Here is a 17,462-nt window from a genome sequence, read left to right on the forward strand (position 1 = left end):
AGTGAGACTCCAACTCAAAAAAAAAAAAAAAAGAAGTGGTGAAATACTGGGCATGGTGGCTCACACTTATAATCCCAGCTTTGGGAGGCTGAGGAGAGAGGATTGCCTGAGCCCAGGGGTTTGAGACCAGCCTGAGAAACTTGGCAAGACCTCGTCTCTACGATAAATCAAGCTGGGCGTGGTGGCACAGACTTGTGGTTCCAGCTAATGAACAGTCTCTAACAGTCTCCTAGGATAAGTCTGCAAGTGATGATTCACCTTCTGTGCAACTCCTTTAGAAACAGCTCCTCCAGTCCTCCTAGGGCCTCCCGTGACAGGAGGCTCACCTCTTAAGGTGGCTTTTTGTGTCTCAGACTGCTTTCACACTCACCCAGGCCTTCCTCACATCTGGCCAACATGTGTCTCCCCACCACTTCCAATGTGCCCACCCAACTCCAGCACCTCTGGGAACTGGGTAAAAAATTCAGATTTCTCCTCTCCAAGACATCTCCTTCCCAGCATTCCCTCCTTTTCCAAGAAACCTGTATTTCCCCTAAAACAAGAAGAACACACATAGCCCTGGGGCCTTCAAATCCTTCCCCTGCCTGTGCCCACAGGCAGCTCTGGCCAGCAACTTCCTACGTGCATCACCAGCAGGCTGATCATCCTGGAGTCTGGCACCCAGCGGGGAGCACTCCAGCCAGCCAGACAGCCCCACTTGCCTGCCTGCAGTCACATTTGAAACCCTTTTAGAGTGTCACCAACAACCACTGATGATTCCCTCAGAAGAAACCAGGAGAAAGTTTCCTACCAGTTATTAATTATAAATGCTCCAGCTGGGCTAGGTGGCTCAGCCTGTAATCTCGCGCTTTGGGAGGCTGAGGTGAGTGGATTGCCTGAGTCCGTGGGTTCGAGACCCGCCTGGGCAACTTGGCAAGACCTCATCTCTACAAAAAAATTAGCCAGGCATGGTAGCACAAGCCTGTAGTTCCAGCTACTTGGAAGGCTGAGGCAGAAGGCTCGCTGGAGCCCAGCAGGTCGAGGCTGTGGTGGCCGGGAGTGTGCCACTGCACTCCGGGCGACAGTCTGGGCGACAGAGTGAGACTCCAACTCAAAAAAAAAAAAAATTATAAATGCTCCAAACAGATACCCAATGCGTACTAAGCCTGGAGAGCATGCATACTGATAAACATGCTGTCCTCAAGGACCTTACAAACCAAAGAGGAGAGATGTGTTCACAGACCACAGCCCAAGAAAGCACTAAAACAAAGATTTTAGCAACATGTTGAGGCACATGTGTCAGGAAAAGCAAACTGTGGTGGTAGAAAGGCAAAGAACTCTAAAGCCAAGATGGCCTGGAGTCAAATCCCAGACCTGTCATCTTCTAGTTGTAAGACCATGGACAAGTTAGTTAACCTTATGAGCCTCAATTTTCTCGATCTGTAAGACTGCATACAAGGACCAGACGTGAATCCTACTTATCTGTGATATGCAGTTAACATACCAGCTGGACCTATTTCCTGAATACAAAGTGACCCTTCTGCTTTTTTTTGGTTTTTTTGTTTTATTTTTTGAGTTGGAGTCTCACTCTGTTGCCCAGACTGGAGTGCAGTGGCTGCTCCCAGCCACCGCAGCCTCGACCTGCTGGGCTCTGGCGATCCTTCCGCCTCAGCCTTCTGAGTAGCCGGAATTATAGGCGCACGCTACCACGCCTGGCTAATTTTTTTATTTATTGTAGAGATGAGGTCTCGCCTACCCAGGCGGGTCTCGAACCCGCGGGCTCAGGCAATCCACTCACCTCAGCCTCCCAAAGGCGCGGGATTACAGGCTGAGCCACCAAGCCCGGCTTCCTTCTGTTTTTAAAGATGTAAAAAATGCAGGAGACTTGAGAAAAAAGGTCATAGAAGGCACCATTGATGGTTCATTGATAAATCCTACAGTGACTGTCGATACATTTCAGATACTTGTGGCAGTAAACAAAGCAGTTTACCTCTACAAACTGGGAAAAATGAAGACAAGAACTCTATTTACTGAAATGCTTTTCAACCTTTCCCCAAATAACAATATTTCAGAGGCTCTGAAAAAATTTGGTATCTTAGCAAATGACACATTAATTCCAACTGTTTACATTGAAAAGGGAGAAAAACAAATAAATTGAGAATACCTAATTTCTCAAGTAGGTCATCGGGTTTCTCTGAAAAATCTTCCTGAAATAACAAATATTACAGAAATCAAAAAGATATATAAACTCTCTTCACAAGAAGAAAGCATTGGGACACTATTGGATGGTATTATTCATAGAATGTCAACAAAAGATGTTTTGTAAGATGTAATTAAAGAAATATTGATTTTCTTTTCCTGGTTATAAAACTAATATGATGTTCATTGTAGAAAATTTTAAAACACAGAATGGTATTAAAAAGAAAACCCTCCTAAGAAGAAAAAAAGATGTGTACATGACTATTGTGGAGACTAAGGATGTCAGGTGTAATATACCCAGCCTTGCAACTGGTACACACGAGGCAGTGGACAACATTATTCCTAAAGGACACAATCACTTTATTTATTTATTTTTGAGTTGGGGTCTCATTCTGTCACCTAGGCTGGAGTGTAGTGGTGCAATCACGGCTCACTGCAGCCTCAAACTCCTGGGCTCAAGCAATCCTTTCACCTTAGCCTCCTGAGTAGCTGGGACTACAGGCACCCAACATCACACCTGGCTAATTCTTTTTTTTTTTTTTTTAGAGATGAGGAAATAATCTTTGAATTGTACTTTGTAGAGTCGATGAAATTTCTAAGACCACATTTCTCTTTCTAAACTTTGGCTTATAAGTACCATGTGAGGCCCACTTCCTGGGATCCCTGATCTACCCCAAATATCCCCAGAAGGCCAGAATGGAATTATTCCAACAGCCTGTAGTTAGTCTTCCTACTAGCACTTTCTGCGGCATTCCTCCTTCACTCTCAAGAATGCAGAAATTAGCCGGGCTCAGGGGCTCAGTCTGTAATACCGCGCCTTTGGGAAGCTGAGGTGAGTGGATTGCCTGAGCCCGCGGGTTTGAGACCCACCTGGGCAACTTGGCAAGACCTCATCTCTACAATAAATCAAAAATTAGCCGGGCGTGGTAGCGCATGCCTGTAGTTCCAGCTACTTGGAAGGCTGAGGCAGAAGGATCGCCGGAGTCCAGCAGGTCGAGGCTGTGGCGGCTGGGAACGGCCACTGCACTCCAATCTGGGCAACAGAGTGAGACTCCAACTCAAAAAAAAAAGAAAAGAAGAATGCAGAAATTGCTGAGTGCAGTGGCTCACGCCTGTAATTCCAGCACTTTGGGAGGTAGAGACAAAAGGAGTGACTGAGCCCAAGGGTTTGAGAACAGTCTGGGCAATCTGGCAAGACCTCATCTCTACAATAAATCAAAAAATTAGCTGGGTGTGGTGGCATGTACCTATAGTTCCAGTTACTTGGAAGGCTGAGGCGGAAAGATCACCTGAGCCCAGCAGGTTGAGGCTGTGGTGGCTGTGAGCATGCCACTGCAATCCAGCCTGGGTGACAGAGTGAGACTTCTACTCAAAAAAATAAAATAAAATAAAGAATGCAGACACCAGTGCTCACTTCAACAGTACATATACTAAAATTGGAACGATACAGAGATTAGCATGGCCCCTGTGCAAGGATGACACACAAATTCGTGAAATGTTCCATATTAAAAAAAAATGTAGACACCAACCAGCTTGGGCAACACAGTGAGACTTCATCTCTACAAAAATAAAAAAGTTCACCGGGCATAGGATCACCTGAGGGCGAGTCAGAGCAAGGTGCAGTGAGCCATGATCATGCCACTGCACTCCAACCTGGGTGAGAAAATGAGACCCTAACTCAAAAAAAAAAAAAAGGCTGGGCACAGCCTTTAATTCCAGCACTTTGGGAGGCCGAGACGAGAGGACTGCCTGAGTTCAGGGGTTCGAGACCAGCCTGGGCAACTTGATGAGATCTTGTCTCTACAATATATCCAAAAACTAGCCTGGCATGGCAGTGTGTGCCTGTAGTTCCAGTTACTCGGAATACTGAGGCGGAGGATTGCCTGAGCCCAGCAGGTAGACACTGGAGTGGCCGTGAGCAAGCCACTGCACTCCAGCCTGGGTAACACAGTGAGACTCTGACTCAAAAAAAAAAAAAAAGAATGCAGACACCAGGCCTGCCCTAGCCTACTCAACCTCTGCTCCCTTACTCCCAAGTCACCTCCTGTTTATTCTGGTGTAGTCATCAATGTGCCCTCCTCTAAGCCTTCTCCTTCTTAAAACCTACCTCCCACAGTAGGTTCTATTTCTATTCAAGTCCACAGAAACCACTGAGTCTGACAGGGTGCTAGGGCTGCAAGGACAGAGCCCTCAGGGAACAAGCACACTAGATAGGGCCTGATGTGTATAGGAGATGCCATTGTAAGAGGGCAGGAGACAGGAAAAGTGCCTCTAGAAAGGTACCAAGTGCCATGACACTCTCTGATAGGAATGCATACCTCCAAACCTTGCTGAGCTCAGAGTGGAAAGTCCTTCATTGGTACAGCAACACTCCTCTCAGTACAGTGTGCACTTAGACAGGTTTACCCAGCAGAGTCTGCTCACTTAGATAGTTTTCATAAGGGGAAATGTCCACCACATAGTAAAAGACAAATGGCTGGGGTGAAGGGAGAGCAGGGCTCAGCCACCTGACCTAAGCCCCACAACTCATGTTTCAGACTGCCCAGGCCCAGCGGCTCTATGCCAAGGCTCTTGGTGGCATGTGCCTGCCAACGAGAGTTCATCCTTTAGTCATTCTTTTTTTTTTTTGCCACTCCAGTTCTCTCTTCTCTTTCCTCAGGTAATCTCAAGCTCCATGAAGACGGGGAACAGGCCTTCATGTCTTCTGCATTTGCATTTCCCCCAGGGATGCTTGTGGGTAAGCAGTGACCAGCAGAACAAAAAGACAGATTGGGCCAGCCAGCGTGGTGGCTCATGCCTGTAATTCCAGCACTTTAGAAGGCCAAAGCAGGAACTACTTGAGCTCAGGAGTTCAAGACCAGCCTGGGCAACATAGTAAGACCTCATCACAGTCCCAGCTACTTGAGAGGCTGAGGAAGGAGGATCACCTGAGCCTAGGAAGTTGAGGCTGCAGTGAGCCATGATCATTTCATTGCACTCCAGTCTGAGTGACAGAGTGAGACTCCAACTCAAAAAAAAAAAAAGATAGACTGAGCCAGCTCAGAGAGACTGATCTAATGAGGTACCCTCTCCCAGGAAACACCCCAGAAAAATCCCTCCCAACCTACAGCTCTCTGCAGAGGGTGATGGGATCTGTTTTTTGGGTCAGCCAAGTACCTGGTAACAGACAAGTGACACCAGGGCCCACCAGGGATTTAACTATGGAACTGGGAACTGATGCTTTTTCGCTCCAGGTAAAGAAAGGGTAGTGGGGGCAAAGGCTGCACAGTGCCCTCCTCCCCAACATACAGAGTCATGCCCTGTGATTCCAGGAAGCAGAATCTCAGGACCCAGTCTTTTGGCTACAGTGGGAACAGGAAGCCTGAATCCATTCCCCACCCCAATTCATTTGTCATTCTCCAACCTTCAGATAATCAATAGCCAGTTAGCAAGACTGTGCAAGCTCCAATTAGAACAACAACTACCAGAATCAGGAACTATAGACTATTAGAAGTCTTTCCTCTGTCAGCATCTCTAGGAAATCTCTCTCTCTCTCCCTCCTTCTAGGTCTCGATGCCCTTCTCTGTCAGCTGGATCTGCAACAGTCTGGCACTGTGCAGAACTCCAGGGTCCAGAACTCCCAGAACACAATCAGCTTCTCAACCCTTTGGCATTCACAGATTTTTTTTTCCATCTGCCTATCTATCGATCTATCTATCTATCTATTTTTGAGTAGGAGTCTCACGGAGTCGTCCAGGTTGGAGTGCAGTGGCATGCTCACAGCCACCGCAGCCTCAACCTACAGGGCTCAGGTGATCCTTCTGCCTCAGCCTTCCAAATAGCTGGAACTACAGGCATGCACCACCATACCCAGCTAATTTTTTGATTGATTGTAAAGATGAGGTCTTGCCAAATTGCCCAAATTTCAAACCCTTGAACTCAGGCAATCCTCTCATCTCTACCTCTCAAAGTGCTAGGATTACAGGCATGAGCCACCGGGCCTGGCTCATAGATCTATTTTAAATTTTCAGTTTCAGTTACAACCTTATGCAGTTTTCTAGAGCCTTCTATCATGGCAAGTAAACTTTTCAAGTGCTCCTGCAGGATCCACTATTTCCTCAGCTATACATGAACCTGCCCATCAGGTCACTGCCTCTGCTTTCTCCCTCCTGTACATTTGTAGATGTCATTTCCCTTTTTTAAATCTGACTCTTCCTGGCCATCCACCAAAGTCCATGTCCCCTCTTCTCCAACACTGTCCCTGACCACCCCAGCCCATTTTTAAGGCAACTGCCTACAAAATTGCTCTTCAAAGCATGTTCTGCAGAGCAGTAACATCAATATCACCTGAGTGTTTATGAATAATGCCAACTCTTGGGTCCCACCTAGGCCTATTGAATGACTATCTACATTTTAATGAGATCCCAGGGGATTTGCATGAACACCAGAGTCTGAAGACCACTGGCTTCCACCACTCCCCAACAGGGCCCTTGCTTCTCTTTACTTTTCTGCATGGAGGTGAGGACAGACGAGAATGGGACCCAGCAAACATCCCTTCTAGCCACTAACTTCATAGTCAGTTGGCATCCTTGAAAGCAGAGACAGCATCATCCTCAAGTTCCTGCCAGTACCCTGGCATGCTTGCACAGCTCTACCCCAGGACACTGGGAGAGACTTTCTTATCACCGGTTTATATGTACAGTATTGTGCCAACCTGATGGCCAATTCACATCTAAGAACCAAGTAAACATCAGGGCATGACCTCAGTGTTAGTGAGGGGAGACCATCATCAGGATTAAGGGGATCATCTCCAAGTTGTTCCCTCTATCATTACCTGTGCCTGCTCTCTCACTCCTCCCAGTTCCCTCCAGAAATACCAAAAGCTCACACTTGCCCTGAGGATGCTGGAAACCAAACCCAAGCTTTAACTGAGCCTTGAATCCAATCTAGTTGGACTGTAATGGTCCCAAGTGAGACAGTCATTGTTGGGCACTCTTGGCTTTTAACTAAATATTGGGGACTATTCTCTGGCTTCCCAGGCTCTCGTTCAGTACCAGCATGGTCCCATTTACTACCCAGTGCAGTAGCTATGTGAGACCCAGGTTTTCTCTAGAACCCATCTGTCCACTTAAAATCTGAGAGTGCTGAGGCGAGAGGATTGCCTGAGCCCAGGGTTTCAAGACCAGCCTGGGCAACTTGGCGAGATCTTGTCTCTACAATAAATCAAAAAATTAGCCGGGTGTGGTGGCATGTGCCTGTGGTTCCAGCTACTTGGAAGGCTGAGGTGGAAGGATTGCCTGAGCCCAGTAGGTTGAGGCTGCAGTGGTCACGAGTGTGCCACTGCACTATAGCCTCGGTGACGGAGACTCCAATTCAAAAACAAACAAACAAATCTGAGAGTGACAGTGAGCCAGGCCTGAGCTCTCCACAAGGTTGACCACTCTTCAATAAACATCCAGTGGTCTACAGTGACCCTTTCTCTCCCTGGGCCCACATGTTCCAGTTATTGGTGTAAACGTTCACCACCTGCCTCATTCCTACCCAACCCTCTCCCAACAGTGCTGCAAACAGATGCCCTCCCTTGTGTCTGCAACAGAGCTGGCCTGAAGAGGAAGGCTTCCCTACCACACTTTTTTTTTTAGTTGGAGTCTTACTGTTAGCCAGGCTGAAGTACAGTGACATGATCATGGCTCACTGTAGCCTCAACCTCCTGGACTCAGGCGATCCTTCCATCTCAGCCTCCCAAGTAGCTGAGACTATAGGCATGTTCCACCATGGCTGGCTAATTAAAAATTTTTTTTTCTTGTAGAGACGAGGTCTCACTATGTTGCCTAGGCTGGTCTTGAACTCCTGGGCTCAAGCAATCCTCTCACCTCAAAATGGATTACAGGCATGAGCTGCTGTGCCCAGTCTCTTCATACCACTTTTGAGATGCAAGACCTGAGGATCTCCCTAGGGAATGCCAGCCACCATCATGGAAGGGAAGTCCTTGATGGACCCCAAAGTCACATCTGGAAGCTAACAGGGAGGGTGATGCAGCACAGGACCTCAAGCACTGAAGACAATGTACTGTGAGGTTGTTGGGTGACTTGCTGGAAACGCTGACTATGTCAGCTCATTGGGGCCAAAGAGGTCCTGTCCCAAACCCCTGGGAGGAAAGTAGGACCACAGAAGACAGCTGCTTCCAGAGTACCTTCCTCTCCATAAAGGATGCACAAGAGGCAAGGACAGCACCTCGGTCAGCCTAGGCCTGAAAGGAACACTCTATGGGGAGCCGAGCACAGCAGGGGAGAGGACCCTTTGTCTTGGAAGAATCCTGTAGTCCTGCTAAGCTCACCTCACCTCCCAAGTAAAGCTGGCATACACTCTTCTTCACAGCCTCCCCCAGCACACCATTATGCTCCAGCCTGCAGTGCTTGCTGTCTCCTGAAATCATCCTTGTCTCCTATTCCGTCAGCATCCTTCCTCAGGAGCAACCAGCTCTTAATTTTTTTGTATGAAGTCCTTTGGCTACCAAGACTGCTGAAACCTAACATATTTTTGCAGGTATCATGACTATCAATGAATCCAAAAATACAAACTGAAGGTCTGCTGGTTGAATCAGGACTACAGGTTAATGCTTGTTGGCACATAAAAGGCTGCTTAAATATGTGAATTGGATTCCTCCAACATTTTTTTTTTTTTTGAGTTGGAGTCTCACTCTGTCACTCAAGACTGGAGTGCAGTGGCCGCTCCCGGCCACCACACCCTCGACCAGCTGGGCTCCGGCGATCCTTCCGCCTCAGCCTTCCAAGTAGCCAGAACTACAGACGCGCGCTACCACGTCCGGCTAATTTTTGATTTATTGTAGAGATGAGGTCTTGCCAAGTTGCCCAGGTAGGTCTCGAACCCGCGGGCTCAGGCAATCCACTTACCTCAGCCTCCCAAAGCACGGGATTACAGGCTGAGCCACTGAGCCAGCTCCAACATTTTAAAATTTGATTTTCTGGCTTCTCTTCCAAAAAAAATCAGAAGATCTGAATACATGAAGTCCCCATAGTTGCATGGCAAAAGTAGGCAGAGACAAGAAACAATTGTTCCTTGAGACAGGCCACGTTCAGTCTAGCTTGCCTGGGGCCCCATGAAGCAAATGCTGGGGAGGCCCACATCTCAGTCTCTCAGCCCACCTCTGAGCTTGCCTGCAGCTGCTGTACACTGCTCCAATCCTAGTGACACTGCCAAAGCCTGCTTCTCTCTGTTTCTCTGCCTGGAGACTTTCTCCAGCACAAGTTGGTATTTAGGGCAGCCCAAAAGCACCAGGGATTTAACGTCCCCAAATAAATCCTCAACCAGTGAGGGACAGGAGTCAGTAGATTTTAAGAAAACCATTTTCCTGCCCCTCAGTAGTACAATTCTGAGGTATGTTCTGAATGATTATTTTCAAGGTCCCCAGTGGCCCAGTGGCAGTATGCTTAATATACTCTATTGGCATTCTTCCTTTCCTGCCTCTTTCCCCATTCCTTCACTTGCTACTGGAATCATGTACCAAATAAACTATCTGCTCCCAAGTTCTTGTTTTAGGGCTCACTTTGAGAGAGACCCAAACTAAAACACCCTGCTAGTCCCACTTTTTCACTTTTACATTACCTGCCTAGCTTTCACAAGCATGACCCTCAGAGTAAGTCCCTGTGACTGAGAGCTACAGGCTATATCCCCCAACCAGGGGCCCACCCAACATCACCAGGACAGGGGCAGGACAGACTCACCTCTCCCGAGTAACTGTACTTGCCCCTGAGGATCTGCCGGTATAGCCGGGTTCGGTTGTCGTCCTCAAAGGGCATGGTGCCACTGAGAAGGATGTAGGCAATGACACCCATCGCCCACATGTCCACGGAGTTGGTATAGGGTTTGCGGACCAGGACCTCAGGGGCAATGTACTCGGGTGTGCCACAGGTGGTCTTCATCAGGCAGTCATCACCCTTCTTCCGGGCACTAGCCAGGCCAAAGTCGGTGATAATGATCTTGGAGTCAGTGCCTGGGTGGTAGTACAGCAAATTCTCAGGCTTGAGGTCTCGGTGTGTGATGCCCAGTGCATGCAGATACCGGACACCATCCAGCACCATCTGCAGCACCCGTGTGGCATCACGCTCAGTGAAGGAACCCTTGGCAATGATGCGGTCAAAGAGCTCTCCACCAGTGGCCAGTTCCATCACCATGTACACACGCTCCTGAGTCTCAAACACTTCCACCAGCTGGATGATATTGGCATGACGCACCCGGCGCAGCACACGCAGCTCTGACTCACACACCTCCCGCCCTTCCCGGTACTTAGTTTCAATCATCTTGATGGCATATGGCTGCCGGGTTGCCCGGTGCTCCACGCGTACCACTCGGCTGAAGCTGCCTCGGCCAATCAGGGCCTTGATGTCATATTTAGCTGTCACACGTGGGTCAAACTTGGCTCTGTACTTAGCCACCCTGGCCCTGCGTGGTGGTTCTGAGGGAGGTTCTGCGTGGCCAGTAGTGGGGGCTCCGGGGCAGGGGTGTGCATACTGACTGGCTGCTGGGAACCCGGCTTTGACAGGGCTAACACTGTCCACCTCTGTGATGAAGTGCTTGTATACATCACTCTTAGTGCCACTGAAGGGTTCTACCTTCTTTACCAGATCCAGCTGGACATCCTTGGGTGGCTCGGGAAGGACCTTGCTTGTCCCACAGCCCATCACGGACACGTGGGCATCTCTCCAGCAAGGCTGGCAGGACCTGCTCTGCAGGCAGTGCCCCACCTACACCTATGCAGACAGAAGAGAGAGGGCAAGTCAGTATAGTCAAGACACCTCTGAAGGGAAACCAGTCATCCTCCTCAGGCCCCTCCCTCAATATTCTAGTCTGATTAAGGTTGAAGTCCTGACTCTAACATGGTACCCTGGAGGGGAGGATGGCTTTGGCGCTTAGAGTCCAGGCTTAATGGAAGGTCTAGTTGAAAGGTTGGGCCCAAGCTCCATGGCCTTGACTTACATCTCTCTGGGTCTCAGTCTCACACTGCTCTTTAATCCTAGAGGGGATCAGGAACATGCACCAGGCTCATCTGTCACAGCTTCAACCCTCTCCTCTCCACTCTGCCTGGGCCCCCTATCCTAGTTCAAGTCCTATGTTTCTAAAATGTTAAAAGCATTCCCTCTTATTGCTGTGACTCATCTTTTCTGAAATGGGGGCACAGAGTGTTAGAGGCCTGCTCTCTAACACCATCACCCACCACGGCTCGGAAAGCTGCTTCTCCAATGTCTTTCTCATGGATATCTTTCCCCACACTTTAGGCCTCCACCAGGGGTTGAGGCAACAAATCACTTCTCTGGATCTCTGCCCTAACCTCACTCTGCCATTGCTTTGCTAATGCACCATCCTCACCCTGGCAGTTTAACACCCTATTCCAGGGTCTATCACTTCCCCAGATCACCACATGGATGGTGGAAATTCCTTCCAAGGCCCAAAGCTGGCTGGAATCAATCCCAGTAAATTTGGGACCACAAGCCTCAGTATACTGCCACCAGGTGACTGCAAAACTAGTCCGGTCTTCATTCAAGAGTCTGAGGGGCTCTTGAGCTCAGAGAGGACACTGGCAGTTCCATCCAGACGTGATTAAGGATGTAGATCAGGGTACACTGATTCCTTGGGATGAGGATTCAGGAGCCCTCCCCATTTGCCTCTCAGCCCTGGATAAGGTGAACTGCTGAAGTTACTGCTTTCCAGAGGTTACCACCTTTTTACCAAGATTGTCCCTCATTACATCTACCTGAGGGCCCCATGAGTTGAAGAAGAGAGCTGAGAATTTCCTATTAATTACTGACATACAAAAATCGGGAATGAAATGATCGATTCGGATCAAATATTTATTAAACATCTACTAGGTGCTAGGGTACAGTAATACATAAGACATGGTCCAATGGCGATTATATATATATATATATATTTTTGAGTTGGAGTCTCACTCTGTCGCCCAGACTGGAGTGCAGTGGCCGCTCCCGGCCACCGCAGCCTAGACCTGCTGGGCAACAGCAATCCTTCCGCCTCAGCCTTCCAAGTAGCTGGAACTACAGGTGCGCACTACCACGCCCAGCTAATTTTTTGATTTATTGTAGAGATGAGGTCTCACCAAGTTGCTCAGGCAGGTCTCGAACCCACGGGCTCAGGCAATTCACTCACCTCAGCCTCCCAAGGCGCGGGATTACAGGCTGAGCCACCGAGCCCGGCTACAGATTATAATTTAACACACACACACAAAATAAAACATGGTCAGCTAACTTACAGTCTAAAAGAAGATAAAAGCACAAAGACAGATCATTCAATAAAGCATGGTAAGTGTTAAACTTGAGAAATAACAGTAGATAAATGTAGAGTAAGGCAGGAGTTAGGGAAAGCTTCCTGAAGATGACCCCACACTAAATCCTGAAACAAGAATGAGTCCGGTAAGGAAAGTGAGAGTGGTGTTTTCTGGCAGACAGAATAACATACTTCAAGGCCTAGGTGCAAAGAGTAGCATCCTGTGCCTGGGTTTGGTGGTATAAAGTCAGGATTAAGGAGCTGAAGTTTTAGGTCAACAGGAGCCAGGTTATGAAGAGCAGCACAAGTTATGATCAGGACCAGGACCTTCCTGGGAGGAGGGAGAGCAGAGAACTATAAAAGGGTTTATGAGGAAAAAGAGGTGATCAGATCTGTGTTTAGAAAGAAGGATGAGGTTAGGATGGAGAAAGGTCAAAGTGGACTAAAAGGGCCAGCAAGAGCAGGGTGCCCTAGACAGTGGAGTGGAATCAAGACGAGAATAGCAGAACTAACAAGGGCAGGAGACTGGACATGAAGGGCGGATGGGAGGAGTGAGGCAGCACCCAGTCCCTTGTTCAGTTCCCGGGGAAGGAGCACAACAGGAGGGACAGGTCTGGGAAGCAATGGCAAGAGTTCACTTTTGGTTGTGTGGTATATGTGGAACATCCATGTGACATTTACTGTGGGTTGCTGGATGTAGAGTCCAATGTCTGAAAAGAGATGGTCATGGTGAGGGACTCCATGGTTGCCCAAGGGTATTGCTTATAGCCAAGGGGCGACATTGACATGTTCTCACCCTTTTGGGAGTCTGGCAGCTGATCCCATCAAAGGCAGCAGAGGGAGAGCCAGATAGATTTTACTGTGGCACTGTTGGTGTCAGAGAAAATCCACAGAAGCCATTAGAGTACCGTGAGGCAAGGGCCTGAATTCAAGGTGGTGAGGCCGATACTGACCAATATGGCCAACTCTTTCAAGGAACAAGCTTATCAATGAAACAAGACCTTGATTACATATCTATCAGATAAAAGGGAATCTGGAGATCACAGATGACGTGTTCAGGTTTTTTGTTTTGTTTTGTTTTTTTAGTTGGAGTCTCACTCTGTCGCCCAGACTGGAGTGCAGTGGTTGCTCCCGGCCACCACAGCCTCGACCTGCTGGGTTCCGGCGATCCTTCCCCCTCAGCCTTCCAAGTAGCCGGAATTACAGGTGCACGCTACCACGCCCGGCTAATTTTTTGATTTTATTGTAGAGATGAGGTCTCGCTGCCCAGGCGGGTCTCGAAACCGCGGGCTCAGGCAATCCACTCACCTCGGCCTCCCAAAGGTGCGGGATTACAGGTTTTAATCAGTATATCAATAATTCTCAGCAGATTGAGGCTTTCGTTTTTTAGAATGAGGTTTATCTTTATCTTTCTTCACGTGAGAGGGAAAGATTCCTCCACTAACACAAGGCTCTTCAGGATTTGCTGCTGTTCTTACCTAACTGCACAGGAGGTCCCAAATGGCAACTTAGGACATGTTTAAACAAAGACATTTAGAAATGAGGTTCCCTTTCACAAAGGCCATAGCTTAGAACTTTGGACTTTGAACTTTTGCAGATTTGTCTCTTCCTTCAGGGAAAATATAAGACCTCAACACAGTAAACGGATGAAGCTCTTCTTGGGTCAGTACTCCTGAGGTAGAACATAGACTCCTCACCACTGATGCCCAAGACAACTTAGTAAGCAACATCCACCACTAATCAGAGGCAAGACAGACTGTGCATGGATGACTAGCATAGTCAAACAGATATCACTTCTTCCTGGTGAATAGGCAGAACCCTAGATTCACAAAATAAATAGCTGTCTCTAGGCATATGTAGTGGCTCTTTTGTTTAAATGTGCATACCTCGTCTATCACTGTTTTGAAAAAAACTAAGTTTTATAAAAGAAAAGTCTGTTTTTTTCATTTTATTTATTTATTTATTTTTTCAGTCAGGGACTCACTCTTCTGCTCAGGTTAGAGTGTAGTGGCATGATCACGGCCCACTACAGCCAAGACCTCCTGGGCTCATGTAATCCTTCGTCTCAGCCTCCTGAGTAGCTAGGACTACAGTACATGCCACCATGTCTAGCCAATTTTTTTTTTTGGTAGAGATAAGATCTTGCTGTTTTGCCCAGACTGGTCTCAAACTCCTGGGCTCAATCAATCCTCCTCCCTCAGCTTTCCAAAATGTTAGGACTATAGGTGTGAGCCGCCATGCCCACCTGGCTTTTCATTTTACTTTATTTATTTATTTATTTTGAGTTGGAGTCTCACTTTGTTGCCCAGGCTGGAGGGCAGTGGCACGCTACTGGCCACCGCAGCCTCAACCTGCTGGGCTCTGGTGATCCTTCCGCCTCAGCCTTCCAGCCAGAACTACAGGTGCATGCTACCATGCACAGCTAATTTTTTATTTATTGTAGAGACAAGGTCTCACCAAGTTGCCTGGGTGGGTGTTGAAACCACAGACTCAGGCAATCCACTTGCCTCGGCCTCCCAAAGTGCTGGGATTACAGGCTGAGCCACAGAGCCCGGCCTGGCTTTTCATTTTAAACAAAGCCTGTACAGGGATCTAAAGTAGGTGAGCAGTAAGACAGCCAAGGGTTTTCCCTCTCTGATTTTCCTTCTCTCTTCCTGGGACATAGTTTTTCTCACATTCATTCCAATTAGAAACACTTCAAAGATAGGCTGATGCTGGTATCCACCATCCCAACTAAAGATTGAAAGTGGAGGACAGTATTAGACTAAGTTGGTCAAGAGAACAAAAGAGAAGAAAATAGAGGTGAGAAGGTGCTAGCTGAGGGGTGGGGACATGGGCAATGGCCTCCAGGTGATCACATAGCTGCTCCACTCTCCCATCACATCTGTTAAATTTCCTTTCCACATTGGTTAGGTGAAAACGCAAATATAGAGACAAGAGAAGTAGGTGTCAAAATGCCTGGGAAGGAGGGCAGAGCCTTTTCCTGATCTCAGCTCTCTTGTATATGCTCCCAGCACAGCAACCAAGGTAGGTGTAAGGGTGGGAGGGTCACACTATACCAGTTGTTACAAGTCACCAACCCTAACAATCCTGCAGAAAGTACCCAATTTTTTTTTTTTTTTTTTGAGTTGGAGTCTCACTCTGTCACCCAGGCTGGAGTGCAATAACACGCCCATGGCCACTACAGCCTTGATCTTCTGGGCTCAGGGGATCCTTCCGCTTCAGCCTTCCAATTGCCTGGAACTACAGGCATGCGTTACCATGCCCGGCTATCTTTTGATTTATTGTAGAGATGCAGTCTCACCAAGTTGCCCAGGCTGATCTCAAACTCCAGGCTCAGGCAATTCTTTCACCTCAGCCTCCCAAAGTGCTGGGATTATAAGCTTGAGCCTTGGCTTTCTGTTTTACCGCATAAATGTGAACATGTTATGTGGGCAACTTTGATCCTCTTCAGAACTTCACAATTGTATGACGTGAACGGGCTATACCAAAGTATACCAAAGTATCAGTCCTTCTGTTTCAGGATATCTGAGAACAGGTGTCTTCACTGACCTCAAAGTGTTATACAATAGTCTCATTCTCAGCGTATATCTTGGCACAAAGAAAAAAATTTGAGAGAAGTACAGCCCAGGAAGAAGGGAAGTGGTTCTGCTTGATGAGAGCCGGACAGACTTATTTACTTGAACTCTCTTTCCTTCCAGGAACCTTGGTGAGTATTAAGCCAGTTTGTGTTGGCTAAGTCATCACTGAGCTAATTCTTGGTACAGTTTTCTGTTGCGATGCTAAGATAGAAAAATGTGTTGTTTCCATTTGCTGGGAGAAAATCATCTCAGAAAGACCCTTTCCAAGCTGCCAACCTTAAAGTGGCCTCTCAGGGCATACTGAGAGTAATGGATAAAGAAACTCTTGGTGTGAAACCATCTCAGCTGTAAGTTCCTTAGGAGTAGAAACTATGTCTGCTTTCTTTTTGCTTTGTTACAGCCCCTGGCAGAGTTCTTGCCCACAGCAAGAATTCAGTAAATATTTGTGAGTTAAACATTGGAAGTTTTGAAGGAGAACTCCAGGTACATTGCCAGGGTCTGTATTTCTGATGATGGGACGGGCAGTGGTTGGGATGTCTTAGATGGATTTGGGGAAGTACTTAAAACATCACAGAAGCCGGGCTCGGTGGCTCAGCCTGTAATCCCGCACCTTGGGAGGCTGAGATGAGTGAATTGCCTGAGCCTGCGGGTTCCAGACTCGCCTGGGCAACATGGTGAGACCTCATCTCTACAATAAATCAAAAAATTAGCCAGGCGTGGTAGTGCATACCTGTAGTTCCAGCTACTTGGAAGGCTGAGGTGGAAGGATCGCCGGAGCCCAGCACGTCGAGGCTGCAGTGGCCGGGAGTGGCCACGGCACTCCAGTCTGGGTGACAGAGTGAGACTCCAACTCAAAAAAAAAAAAAAAAAAAAATCACAGATATGGATCCTGGCATATAGCCACTTAATAAAGCTCATTTACTGGTATCTCTCTTTCCTTGTCAATACTATATATGAATTTACCTCATGCTTTTCAATAACTGTGAAGCATTCTATTAGATGTCTATAAATTAATTTATTTAATTATTCACTTATTGACGGAAATTTGGGTTGTTTCCAATTTTTCATTATTATAAAGAATGCTAGCCGGGCTCAGTGGTTCAGCCTGTAATCCCGCACTTTGGGAGGGTGAGGTGGGTGGATTACTCTCCCTCCCATCTGGATAAAAAGGTCTATTTTATATAATAAATAATAAATACAAACAACTCAAATGTTTGTTCCCCTAAAATAAAGAAAACAGATGCAGCATATATACATAATGAAAAATTATTCAACAATATAAAGGAATGAAGTTCTAACACATGCTACAACAGGGATGAACCTTAAGATACGATGCTAAGTGAAAGAAACAGACACAAAAGACCACATATTGTATGATTCCATTTATGTGGTTTGTTTTGAATATAGAGATCTATAGAGATAGAA

The 17,462-nt window shown here is 47.4% G+C and overlaps 1 protein-coding gene and 1 pseudogene across 1 annotated transcript in view; one reads left to right on the forward strand and one right to left on the reverse strand.

The window, feature by feature from the left end:
* The window catches only part of PSKH1 (protein serine kinase H1), a 27,945-nt gene that overhangs the window by 7,433 nt on the left and 3,050 nt on the right, over positions 1-17,462 (reverse strand). Inside the window, exon 2 of the mRNA XM_008065750.2 lies at positions 9,903-10,928. Within this exon, the coding sequence (XP_008063941.1) occupies positions 9,903-10,859 (957 nt within the window). The 5' untranslated portion in view covers positions 10,860-10,928. The remainder of the gene's footprint in view (positions 1-9,902; positions 10,929-17,462) is intronic.
* On the forward strand, positions 1,469-2,319 carry LOC103268205 (annotated as a pseudogene).

Source organism: Carlito syrichta, unplaced genomic scaffold, assembly GCF_000164805.1.
Source record: "Carlito syrichta isolate Samal-C Ts95f unplaced genomic scaffold, Tarsius_syrichta-2.0.1 Scaffold308803, whole genome shotgun sequence".
NCBI lineage: Eukaryota > Metazoa > Chordata > Mammalia > Primates > Tarsiidae > Carlito > Carlito syrichta.